Here is a 13,061-nt window from a genome sequence, read left to right on the forward strand (position 1 = left end):
AGGCTGTTTCATGTTTTATGATGACTTACTTCAATGCTTAATTGCACTAGCATTTTGGATTATGTAAACAATAAAATGAGAAACAAGTACAGAGAGTTTGTAAATTTAATCTAGTAGATTTTGGGTTAAAATTAGAATAAATGGTATGGTTGAAGATTTTAAATATACAATATTTCATTCTCTCTTACAGTGAACTCCAACCTGGAGTGACCAAGAGCTTGAAGGAAGCACGCTTGGCTTCTTTAGTGGAGGACTGCAAAATGAGCCTTTTCATTTCGTCAGACAGACATATGAGGTTCCCATTTCTTGACAGTAAGCGAACAGGTACCAAGGAATACCTTTAAAAGTGTTTAATTGGTTTAAATGTTTAAAAAAAAATTATGTTCTTTACATCACTGGCGGGTTGGAAAATATCCGCCACAATAAACATGTCACTGTATTTATTGTTTTTCATTTGATTAGTTATATATCTATGTCCTTTAAAGGGATTTTTACATGTTTACTGTTATTTATTATGACTTTTCAAGATAACGAACGCCATTAATCCGTTTTCTCAGCAACATTAAAATATAATGTCACCTGTCACAAGAAGGCTCGCTGAGTTAATGCAAAAGGTCACATTTGTCACGATCAAAATCAACAAGTGAATAACGATGACTGGTAGTGGTGCTCATCTGGAGCCTTGCACTCTAGTGCTGAAGGTGATAGAAATGCGAATTACAAAATGATTTAATGAGTGCCTCCTTGGTCCATGTCATACCTCTCCAAAGTTTCATTGAAATTAATTAGGTAGTTTTTGCATTATCCTGCTCTCAAACAAACCAGGAAGTTGCATGTAAACAAACCAGGAAGTTAGTGAATTAAGACAAAATGTACATATATACAATAAAATGTCTTGTGCCCTCAAGTGTCTTTCCACATGCCAGAAAGGCAGTGGAGCCAACTGGACACAAGGTAGTCGTTTACCGCTGACACAACTCAATGGAGAGCCAGGGCGAAAAAAAAAAAAAAGAAAAAATTGGGTTCAATTGGCCATTACTGTTGCTTTAAGTCCATGAGGGGGAGTCATTATGTTTTGAATCCAAATCCGAGCTGTCACTGGCGGCATCCGGTTGGCTCGTCTGTTCGTCGCTCAGATAGACGTCTTCTATCATTTCTGCAGAACGTCTCCGATTGCGACAGTAAAGGGTTTCCTCTTTTACTGGCACGTTCGCCCCTTTGTGATACCTCAACTGCACGCCGCTGTAGGCTGGCTTGCCCAGATGCAGGTTCTTCGTAACTGGGGTGAAGTTATATTTACGCCGATTTTTGGGCCTTGAGCATCGTTTTGGTTCACGTGGAGTTACCCCCTTAGTCTCGTTGAGAAGGCAAGACAAAGAGCATTGTGTGTATGTCCGAATGTCTTTCTGATCTCCTTTCTCCTTCCTCTTTTCCTGTTGTTTCACCTCCTCGACAATCACCACCTCCTTGACAATCACCACCGCCTCATCGTCTTCCTCGACCTCTTCCTCCTCCCTCTCATCTAGCGCCTCCCTCATCTCTTGCGCTTTCCTTTCCTTGACCGCTTCCCTCTCCTCGAACTCTTCCTCCAGGTTTGCCTCGACCTCGATGTTCTCCTCTGCCTCTTCTGCCGCGTTCTCCTTCTCGTCTTCCTCTTCCGCCAGCTTCTCTTCTTCCTCCCCCCTCTCTTCCTCCTCCTTCTTTTTCTTCTTCTTCCCCTCATCATCGTCCTCCTCGTCTTCCTCCTTCTTTTTCTTCTTCTTCTTCCCCTCATCATCGTCCTCCTCATCCTTCTTCTTCTTTTTCTTCTCGTTCTCCTTATTCTTCCTCTCCTCCAGCTGGACCTCCACGTACACTTTTTCGTCATTTTCCTTATTCTCCACCTCCTCCTCCTCCTCCTCCTCCTGCTCCTCATCTTCATCCTCATAGTCCCATTCCTCCCCCTCCTCATGTTCCCCTCTGGTCTCCTCAAATGTCTCCTCTAACCTCGTTTCCTCTGACTTCTGTTCTTTTCCCTCAGTTTCCTCAGTTTCCTCCTCCACATTTTGGTCCATTCCCTCATCCTCGTAATCTTCATCATCGTGCTCCTCCTTTTCCTCCTTTCCTTCACCGTTGTGCCCCTCTGACCTCCCCTGGCCTTCTCTGTCCTCATTCTCCTCTTCCTCCTGCTCCTCTTCCTCCCCCTTGTCATCTTCATCCCTGCTCTTCTCCTTTTCCTCATCCTCTTCCTCGTCACTCTCCTCTGACTCCTGCGTATCTTCTGATGAGTCCGGCCTTTCCTCTTGGCGATACTGGGCATCCCCGCAGGCTGAAACTAACAAATGGATTTTTTGTAAATTCACACATTTTTGTGACCTTTTTTCAAAATTCCCCAATATCAAAATGACATCTGTTATAAAACTGCCTCTGATAATAATGCTGAATGAACTCATCACAGTTTCAAACAATTTTCACCCATTTACCGTTTTTAAGGTAGTTGGATTATTTGTCCGATGCCCACTTTACTTAGTGCCATCAGGTTTTACCTGTACTGTTTTAGTACTGTATTATCATTTTTCATTGTTAGAAATCACTCTTGTAAGTGACAAAAGCCATGATAAACACCCGGCAAAATATTTGTCTCGAATCAGTACAGGTTTGAACCAATATGTTACGTGGCAAAATAAACAAATCAAAATGATTTGGACCAGCATGGTACTAAGTGGCATGAGTGGCTCACCTGATTTTTTATCAGAATGCCTCTGGCTGTTCTTTCTCCTTTGTTCAGTTGTACGAGATTTGTGTGGTACATAATCCTGAAAAACATCATCACTATTATTAATTTCTTGATATGACTAGACCAAATTATTGTGCCTCATACATGCATATAATAATGAGCTAAAAGTCGAACACTGCAATTATTTAAATGGCGTACCGAGCTGTCAGGGCTCTGCCACCTTTGGACCCTTTCGTCAGTCCCGGAAAGGTCTGACTTGATCCGACTGTCGGCCTCACTGGTTGTCGAGCCAAGTTTCTCCGTCTGGACCATCTTGCTTTGTTTGGCTACAAAATCACAAATTTGTGTCAAACGCCACCGACAACTAACAAGGAAACAAAAACTGCAAAGCAAGTCTTTATGGAACTGTACCTTTTCTTCCATGTTTTCGTGATCGGATAGTATTTATATTATTTGTCTCTGCTTCTCTTGTTCTGTCAAGCTTGAAAAACAGAATTAAAAATGGAAAATTAAAAATTACCGTAAATACTATATTGACAATGTTTTTTTTTTTGTTTTGTTTTTTATCAGTAATGAAACTAGCACACTACTTTCAACTTACTTGAGTTTTCTTGGATAATTCAGAAACTGTGCTTTGTAGACCCAGAGACATCTCATTGGTCTTGGACATATTTTTGTATTCTGTTGCTACTTGGCGATTGAGTGAGCCTTGAAGCAACATGTTACTCTTCTCCAAGAACTACAATACATAATGGGGAAAAAAAAGGAATAAAAATTAAATCATAAAAGCATCTCTTTGAAATGATTGTAATTTCCACTGATCAGGAATTTGACTAACGCTTGCATCTATTACCACTTAGCACAAACGGAATGGTGAATGGAACACATGTACTATTGTCATCCCATGATTGCAGTTACAGATTCAGACAATGTTGTTTGTTGACATGAATGGTGCCAACCCACTGATGAGAACATACAAAAACATGTTCAGGATCAAGTTGAATGACATTTTGATACTCTCTGCGGCGGAGTTGTTTGAACAATGCTCCACTCACTGGCCACATTAGGTACTTCTGCATATTCTAATGCAGTGGATCTTAACCTTGAAAGAGGTACCGAACCCAACCAGTTCACATGCACATTCACCGAACCCTTCATTCGTGAAAAATAAAAATAGGGTGTTTTTTTAACAAATTCAAGACATTTAAAAAACTCATTTGTTAAAAAAAGTTCACATCAAAAAAGTAAATAAAATTTCAAGACAAAAGTCTAGATTTTTTTTTTAATTTACTTGAATGGCAGAGTCTTCGTCGAACCCCTGAGACGATTCACCAAACTCCTCGGGTTCGATTGAACCCAGGTTAAGAACCACTGTTCTAATGAAATACAGAAGGCCAATCAAGGTGTATGTAAATGCAACGATAATAATGTCCAGTTGTTAAAAATGCAACTGACTACAGTACATTTTTCGGGACTGCACCATGCATTTAAAGAGACACACAAAGAAAAATGTTGCCCCAAACAGAAAACGGGCATTTTCATAGTAGTACTGGATGGTCATACACAAACACTGCGACCCATCTGGAAATCCACAACTTTGTCCCTCTATAACAGTATCAAGATATTCAACACCAACATGAAGGCAGTCCTATATAGTCCCGAGACATAAAGAGTGACCAAAACCACAAACAACAAATTACAGATTTTCATCTGCAGGTACGTTGGTGCGTTCTACACCAAGCAAGGGGCGCAGAGCATGCAGTGTGAACACTCTGCGCGTGCGGGGGAGTGTTGGCTAAACCACTGACGATCCAGCATGAATCTGCGAAGTTATTAAGAATATTGATTTGTTTCATATTTTTTCATATTTTTTGTCATATCGTAGATGCGTTGCGGTTACATTAAAAGTTGCATTTGTTTTTGTAACGTGAACTAGTACATAAAAACATTACATTTATCAAAAAATCCGATGTTGCTCGACAGTGTAAAGGTGGCATTAGTTACCACCCACCCTTCACAGCCTCCTCCCTTGGGAATTTCTAAAACGACACTGACATGTTATTTAAATTGTCCAGTGAAGATGCATTTTTGGGGTGCAAGCATAATTAGCTAGCAAATTGCACAATTTAGTGGTGGACATGAACGAAGCCATATTAACTAATTCGTAACTGTCCGGATATGTCAACACGCTCAGATTCTGAGGTGGGGGGTGTGACTCACACCCAACTACATAATTGGGCGGCATTTTAACCATACAGAAAATTTCCATCCATTTTCTAATCCATTAATCCTCACGAGGGTCGCGGGTGTGCTGGAATCTATCCCAGCTGTCTTCGGGCAGTAGGCGGGGTGCACCCTGAACTGGTTGTCAGCCTATTGCAGGGCACACAAAATGAACAACCATCACACCTAGTGACAAGTTAGAGTGTTCCATTAGCCTGCAATGCATGTTGTTGGAATGTGTGAGGAAACCGCAGTACCCGGACAAAACCCACGCAAACATGGGGAGAACATGCAAACTCCACACAGGAATGCCGGGCCCGAAATCAAAGCCTGCACCTCTGAACTGTGAGGGAGACGTGCAAACCAGTTAACCACCGCGCCACCTCCACAATGTCCAAAAAACTGAAATGGTGAAAACAGTCACCATCTCCACAATTCTGCCTTATACATTATTCTTAGTCTATGCAGTCTGTTATATTTTCAGCAATTCTTGTCAGACATGTGTATAATATTTAGGAATAACTTTGTGGAGGTTCATGCCGCTACAGAATGACATTCTATCCATCCATCCATCCATCCATTTTCCAATCCGCTTACCCTCACAAGGGTCGCGGGGGATGTTGGAGCCTATCCCAGCCGTCTTCGGGCAGTAGGGGGGGACACCCTGAACCGGTCGCCAGCCAATCGCAGGGCACACAGAGACAAACAACCATCCACGCTCACACTCACACCTAGTGACAATTTTGAGTGTTCAATCAGCCTGCCATGCATGCTTTTGGAATGTGGGAGGAAACCGGAGTATACGGAGAAAACCCATGCAGGCCCGGGGAGAACACGCAAACTCCACACAGGGAGGCCGGAGCTGGAATTGAACACAGTACCTCTGCACTGTGAGGTCGACACGCTAACCACTGGTCCACCGAGCCGCCAGAATGACATTCTAGTGATATACAAATTGAATGGTATTGTGAAAGTTTTGCACAGTATTGCACAAAAAATACTAAAAACGAGTCTCAGTATTGTCAATGTAAAGGCACGCATCTCTTGAACTACATCTTATGAGATAGTACAAGTGTACCTAAGGTAGTGGCAGGTTGTGCATGTTGGTGTTCCCGTGAGCAATGTTGCCCCGAAAACATACCTGTATCCTCCTGTCTTTCTCCTCCAGCTGTATGGTGAACTCACTGAGCCTGCGGGTGAGTTCCTCCTTCTCCAGCAGGTTAGGGTTCCGGTTGACCCTCCACTGGAGGTGACTGATCCTGTCTTTGCAGTCCAACAACTCCCTCTCTGTGCTTTGCAGCTTCCTTGCCAGATTATCACGGCTTGAGCGTGTCTCAGCGAGCAACTTCCGCAAAGCTTTGACTTCGTTTCTGTGCTGGTCTTGTATCTAGAAAATCCAAAGAGATGCCTTGGAATATCGACAAGGAAGACACGCACGTCTTGCAGATTTGAAACTCTGCTGACTTTGGGCTAAGGAAGCCCACACACACATGAGTGGTCGCTGGTCAATCACAGAGCACATGACAAACTACTTGTAGTTTTTCCACGGTAATTTTCATACATGTCTAATTTAAATACAGAGTGTGAGTACTTTTGCCACCTCTGGTGCGTGGTGTTCTGTGCTGGTGAAAGTTCCGAGCATCATGTTATGTCTAAACAGCACCAGCGCAATATAAAAAGGCCACCCACCTGAGAAATGCTCCCATCCAAATCTTGATATTGCTGCAGCGCCACCGTGTGGCGATGCAGAACGTTCTTCAGTATTTTGTTCTCGGTCTTGGAATCTTTCAATTGCTGTTGCAGCACATAATTCTGGTTCTTAAGCTCCTTAATGTTGTTTGCAGACAGCTCCCTCAACTTTGCGGTGTCCCTAATTGGTGGCAATTTCAGCTTCGAGGCTAAATGAATAACATTTTTTTTTAGTTAATGACGTGTACAGATTTATAGCGAAGTGCGCCGTGTTTGAATACCTTCACTTCGCCTGTAAGGATTCAGTTTGTCCTCTTGGGCTTTGTATGCATATGACTTAGTTTGCAAAGAGCAGCGCTGGCCGGTGAGGAGTCTGGGCAGAGAGTCTCTGATGCACCGTGCAGCATCCCCCTCGGCCCCTGACCTCGGTGCAAAGTCCCGCTGGTTCACGCTCATCGCTCCCTTGCAGCAGCTTTTCCTCCCTCTACAGACGCATTGCAAAAAAATTCTACGCAGATGCAAGAGAGGCGGCCAGACGCCAATGAAAATCTGCGGCTCACGTTACATGGCTGTGAAGCTCCAAATCCGACTTCAGTGTCGCTTTTAATGACGCAATCGGTTGTAACCTCATATCAGAGCACAGATACAGACGACGCCTATTCTTATTACAGGTGGACGACGCGGGCGACATCATACAAGTGGTATGATGTCAACATTTGGCGGGTGGGCGCGGCCGCGACGCCCCCTCTCAACAATTAAGTCATGCTGCAGGGGTTACTTGATGTGAAATTAGGCGTTTGCTTTTTTGGCGTTTTGTTTGTTTTTTTCCAGACACCACGAGCAAAAATTTACGAACATTGGGCTTTTTGGGTCAAATTTCAGGAATAACCAAAATTTACGCCATATCATTTACTTGTGAACTTCATTTCAAGTTTCCTACACTTTTGAATGCACATGGCCACCTGTTCAACGTTCCTGCATTTATTTTTTTATTTTATTTATTTTTTTTAAACCTGATGTTCTCTAACTTAGGAGGTGAATAGGATCAAGTGTTTGATCCATGATTCAACCAATACATTTGCTGGATCAGTTAAAATGTTATTTAAACAGTCATCATCCTGCTTTTTTATTTTATTTTATTTTTTAACATCATGAGCCCAAGACAAAAACTAACAACTGATGGGTACCTTGCCATCAACAAGGGAAGTTCTCAGTGGAAAAGTGCCCACTGACCTTTTGAGTGTTGTGGTGTGAAATTTGCTGTTCAAATCAATATAAAGATAACTGCAAATTGTGCAAAAAAAGTACTGTAACAATGAACTGTTGGATACACCCCGTGGGGACCCGGGGTAGAATAGGTCCCTAGCACCCCCTCAAAACAAATGATGAGGTTTTTAAGTTTTATTTTACTTTTGAATCACATTGATACAAAAACATTTTGGGCAAAGTGAGACTTGTGTGCTGTCCCACTAAACCAACAACAACGTGTTTAGTTGGCATGCCAACATAATAAGAAAAACATGACATCAGTGTCAAAATTATATGGATTTTAACAAATCCAAACACAAACACACACAAAAAGTATAGTACATTATGGTAACAACCACTGCTAATACCAGGAGAGCCAATAGTTACTTTCCTTGCTGATGAGTTGGCAGCACTGGTCAAAAATAGAAATATCATCTCCATGAATATGTCCCACGGGGAGATTCAAAACTGTCAACAACACTTGAGTCAGAAGGATCCAGATCAGGTTGGGAATTCTGGTAGTCATGTGGGGGAGTATCTTCTTCCTCTGATTTCCATGTTGGTGCTTGTCTACGAGTCAGACTCTCACGTGACTTCCGGTCCAATCCACTGTAAGCTGGTTTTCCCAAGTGCAGATTTGTAGTCACTGGACTGAACACGTATTTACTGCGAAATTGGGTGCGTTTGTGTCCTTTTTGTTGAGAAGATTCAAAACTGTCAACAAGACTTGAGTCAGAAGGATCCAGATCAGGTTGGGAATTTTGGAAATCATGTTGGGGAGTATCTTCTTCCTCTGATTTCCATGTTGGTGCTTGTCTACGAGTCAGACTCTCACGTGACTTCCGGTCCAATCCACTGTAAGCTGGTTTTCCCAAGTGCAGATTTGTAGTTACTGGACTGAACACGTACTTACGGCGAAATTGGGTGCGTTTGTGTCCTTTTTGTTGAGGGGGCGTTTTGACGATTGTCTGAGCAAATCTGCAAGAGCCTGGGCATTTTTGTTTGCGTATCCAATCCTCATCAAGCTCCTCTTCCATTGACTCCTGTGAAGCATTCGTTACCTCCTTGCTCTCAATATGGTCTCCTGCCATTTGGTGAGTGGGGATTTCCTGAAAGTCTGAAATGGCTTTTTTTGGAGGGGGAGGTGAGGGAGAGGGGTTATTTTGTAAATATTTGAAGGACAAAAGGCACAAAAGTAAAATATTTGGTGCATTTAAGGGTGGTCTCTGGCTATTGTCACCTTGGGCAAAAAAGGTTGCGTGTTGTTTCAAAAACTACCGGTACCACCATCCATCCATTATCCTCACAAGGGTTGTGTGTGTGTGGGGGGGGGGGGGGCTGGAGCCTATCCCAGCTGTCTATGGGCAGTAGACGGGGGACACCCTGAACCGGTTGCCAGCCAATCGCAGGGCACACAGAGACGAACAACCATCCACACTCACACTCACACTCACACCTATGGACGATTTCGAGTGCTCAATCAGGCTGCCATGCATGTTTTTGGAATGTGAGGGGAAACCAGAGTACCCGGAGAAAACCCACGCAGGCCCGGGGAGAACATGCAAACTCCACACAGGAAGGCCGGAGTTGAACCCGGTACCTCTGCACTGTGGGGTCGTCGCGCTAACCACTGGACCGCCGGGCTGCCCCTACCTGTACCTATTTCTTGAAACTACTTACCTACCATATATCCTCACATACTGTAAATGCATCGCATGTGCATTCATAAGTTGATGCTGTTCCAAATATTACAACTCAGTGATGTGTTGATGCTACTTTTAACAAATCTGTTTGGGTGTATTTATGTTGAGCACAGTGAACGACTGGTAACATTAGTGGCTTACCTGTACACTTCTTTGGAACCTCCACATTCCGCTTCGTCTTCAGGTATCTAACTGCTAAAGACCCCCCTGGTACATGATCCTGGAAAACATTCAACAACAATCAGTAATCTCACCCTGAGACTATTCTCCCCACAAATGAATGGAAAATAATAAATTCTATAATTGTGGGTGAAAGAGTGCGTCACAGAAATGAAACAGTGCTTAAGACATCTCAAATGTTGTTTGAATCACATACTGTGCTGGTTGATCTCAGCCATTGCTGGATCCCATCGTCAGGCTCGGCAGAGCCTGACCTGAATGAATACGCGTTCCCATTCGTTATAGGGATTGTTTCCTCAGTCTGGACCATCTTGTTAAACATTTCTGAAAATCAAAAATGAGCCTCACATATCAGCCATTATTGTAACAACAAGCAAAGTGGGGATGTGCTAAGCTACTAGACCTTTTTTGTTTGCCGAATGTTCGAATCGCAGAGTGGGTATGTTGTGGTCTTCCAATTCTTTCTTTCGTTCCTGTTTGAACAAAACAACACCAATATGTGAGTTGCCATACCTTCACAAAGCTTAGAATCAGTTAGCTGAGGGTGATTAAGATGAAATTACACATATCCCAATAAATGTGGTGATTGTGGTAATATGAGACACACAGCTGGTTTAAACCTACTCTAATTTCTCTGGTTAACTCATAAACCCGTGCTTGCAGAGAGAAGAACACGTCGTTGGTCTTGGACAGCTTTCTTTGCTCTCCTGCTATGTGGCGATGGAGTGTGCTTTGAAGCAATTTGTTATTCTTCTCTAACTCCTAAAACAAAGGATGAAACAAAAAAATGAATCAATAACCACAATCACACACTGTTGAACATCATGAGCACACCTGTTCCCGACATACAGATTAATCTGTCTTCCAATTATGTTTTTCTTGTCTTGATAAAAGATGGGGGAGGCCAAAGAAACGACCCTTTGCAGGGCTGCTCATGAACTGTGTCTCAATTCAGTTGCTGCACCAGGCCTTTGCAATGTATCCAGTACGGAAACACCCTCACACCTTTGCTGTAACATGGGAAAGCTACCAATTAGCATGACGAAAATCATACCAGTCCAATAAAAGGATGACTGAAAACATTCACATCCTACTGATATCTGGTCAAGTAATTGACAGTTCTTCGAACCCCCACACGCATTCTATAGTGCTGATATACAGTCTGGTACTCTACCTCCTGAGCCATGCTGCTCCTAAACATACCCATATCCGCTTGTTTTTCTCCTTCAGATTTACGGTAGCCTCATCCAACCTGCGGCTGAGCTCTTCCTTTTCCAGCATGGTGGGATTATTGAAGATGTGCGATTCAAGCTGCAGGATCTTGTCTTTTGAGTCCAACAACTCCTTCTCTGACTCCTGCAGCTTTTTCGCCAGCGTGTCACAGCTGCTGCGCGTCTTGCCAAGCAACTTCCTCATGGCCTTGACCTCATTGATGTGCTGATCTTGTATCTAGAACGCAGATGGATTGAGATATTCTGATGAAACGTGCATTTCTGTGTGGAATTATGGAATGTGTCAGGCCTCGGGTCCAGTGGCTTGCGAAAGTATATTCGGCCGCATTCAACTTTTTTACCTGTTGCCGCATTTCAGGCTTCAAAGATTAAAAAATGGTAAGAATCAATACAAAGTGGGACACACCCGTGAAGAGCAACCAAATTCATACTATATTTTACTACAACTTTTTTTTAATTAAAAAAAAGAAAACTGCACTGCAGGCAACTCACTCCAAAAGTGCTCGGAGCATTTCTGAATGATCCAATGTTGACCTACATGACAGATGATGAATAGAGCCCACCTGTAGTATAATGTATTGTAAATAGTGTGGTTTATCATTCATTTTTTTCATCCATTTTTTTCTTGAAAGAAATAAATGGTCTGGTTTCCCAAAGTGTTGGGTCCCAAAATTGTCCCCCAATTCTCGACTGGGCCATACACATAATCACTTGTTTCCAAACTTACGTTGTAGTGGTCATTTTTTGAATTTGCAGCGAGTCCGCTCTTTTTACATTTATAAAAATAATAATTCTATGAAGTGGAGAGAGTGCGGGGAAATAACAGTGCGAAATGAATTACAGTCCACCGACCTGAGATAGACTGCCTTCTAATCGTTGGTATTCCTGGACTGCCACCGTGTGGCGATGTAGGACATTCTTCATCACTTTGGACTGCGTCTTGAATACTACCAACTGCAGCTGGAGGTTACCATTTTGTCGCTTGAGATCTTTAATGGTGAGGTTTGTTGACAGTTCGTAAGTCTTTGGGTTCTCGTTGATCGGAGGCAACTTCAGTCTGTAATCTAAAATTGATGGTTTATTGCGGATAGCAGTGACAATGGATGCAGACATTCCAAAACGGCCATAATAACCATAATAAATTACCTCCACTCTTTCGATATGGAACCAGTTTGTCATCTAAGGTTTTGTGTGCATGGGACTTGGTCGGCCCTGTAAAGACTGCAGGCAGAGGGCACGTTGTAGATGCCTTTCCATTGCACATTACAGCATTACCTTTCTCCCCAGTCTTCGGTGCCAAGTCTGGCAGGTTCACACTCATCACCCTCCTTGCTGTCGGAAGAAGAACATACAACGGCCACCAGCTTTACACGCCACCAAAGCTGCCGCACTTCAAACCTGACTGCCTCCAACCCCCGACCTCGAGCCTTTATGGTGTCATTAAGTCAAAACAAAGAGTGAGGAGAAATGTCACTAACGGCCGTAAATGGGTGTGATATCACGTGACCACGTTGTTGACGAAGAAACACGCTGATTTTTTTTTGTTGGGATTTTGAACTGACAGACGAGCCCGGTCGTTCATAGACCCGGTCGGGAAAAAAAGTTTCATGGAGGTCGTTCATAGACCCGGTCGGGAAAAAAAGTTTCATGGAGATAAAACTGCTTATTTTAAATACATATTTTTCATTGTATGTATATCTAATGTTATGTTTAATGCTAAACGTCCAAATGAAAAAAATGCATATTTGTTGTACACATTTTTTGTTTACATTAAATCAATGTGTGGAGTTTGCATGTTCTCCATGGCCGGGCCTGCGTGGGTTTTCTCTGGGTACTCCGGTTTCCTCCCACCTTCCAAAGACATGCATGGCAGGCTGATTGAGCACTCTAAATTGTCCCTAGGTGGCAGTGTGAGCGCGGATGGTTGTTCATCTCTGTGTGCCCTGAGAATGGCTGGCAACCAGTTCAGGGTGTCCCCCGCCTACTGCCCGAAGACTTCCCGTGACCCTTGTGAGGATAAGCGGAGAGCTTTGAGGGAATTCTGGTCCACCATCCAACATCTCAAGTGGT

The 13,061-nt window shown here is 43.1% G+C and overlaps 2 protein-coding genes across 3 annotated transcripts; both read right to left on the reverse strand.

The window, feature by feature from the left end:
- Positions 1 to 1,736: 1,736 nt before the first annotated feature.
- On the reverse strand, positions 1,737 to 7,418 carry LOC109512838 (glutamic acid-rich protein-like; the record flags this gene model as incomplete). The annotated part of the gene is made up of 8 exons (XM_019864859.1): positions 6,910 to 7,418; positions 6,629 to 6,837; positions 6,081 to 6,326; positions 3,318 to 3,455; positions 3,128 to 3,197; positions 2,915 to 3,042; positions 2,720 to 2,795; positions 1,737 to 2,308 (listed from the first exon to the last, which is right to left on the reverse strand). Coding segments are annotated over exons 1-8 (1,614 nt in total), but the record flags the coding sequence as incomplete, so codon positions are not given.
- Positions 7,419 to 8,014: 596 nt separating this feature from the next.
- On the reverse strand, positions 8,015 to 12,602 carry LOC109512837 (uncharacterized). 2 transcript variants are annotated; one of them, XM_019864858.1, is made up of 9 exons: positions 12,138 to 12,602; positions 11,844 to 12,055; positions 10,963 to 11,208; positions 10,384 to 10,521; positions 10,163 to 10,232; positions 9,956 to 10,083; positions 9,721 to 9,799; positions 8,591 to 8,993; positions 8,015 to 8,344 (listed from the first exon to the last, which is right to left on the reverse strand). In XM_019864858.1, exons 1-9 carry the CDS (start codon positions 12,310 to 12,312, stop codon positions 8,308 to 8,310), a joined length of 1,488 nt encoding a protein of 495 aa, XP_019720417.1. In that variant the 5' UTR covers positions 12,313 to 12,602; the 3' UTR covers positions 8,015 to 8,307. The 2 variants fall into 2 exon arrangements, with proteins under 2 accessions (XP_019720417.1, XP_019720416.1); XM_019864857.1 differs by having other exon boundaries at positions 8,015 to 8,993.
- Positions 12,603 to 13,061: the final 459 nt, after the last annotated feature.

The sequence above is a fragment of the Hippocampus comes genome, unplaced genomic scaffold (genome assembly GCF_001891065.2).
Source record: "Hippocampus comes isolate QL1 unplaced genomic scaffold, H_comes_QL1_v1.1 scaffold276, whole genome shotgun sequence".
Lineage (NCBI taxonomy): Eukaryota > Metazoa > Chordata > Actinopteri > Syngnathiformes > Syngnathidae > Hippocampus > Hippocampus comes.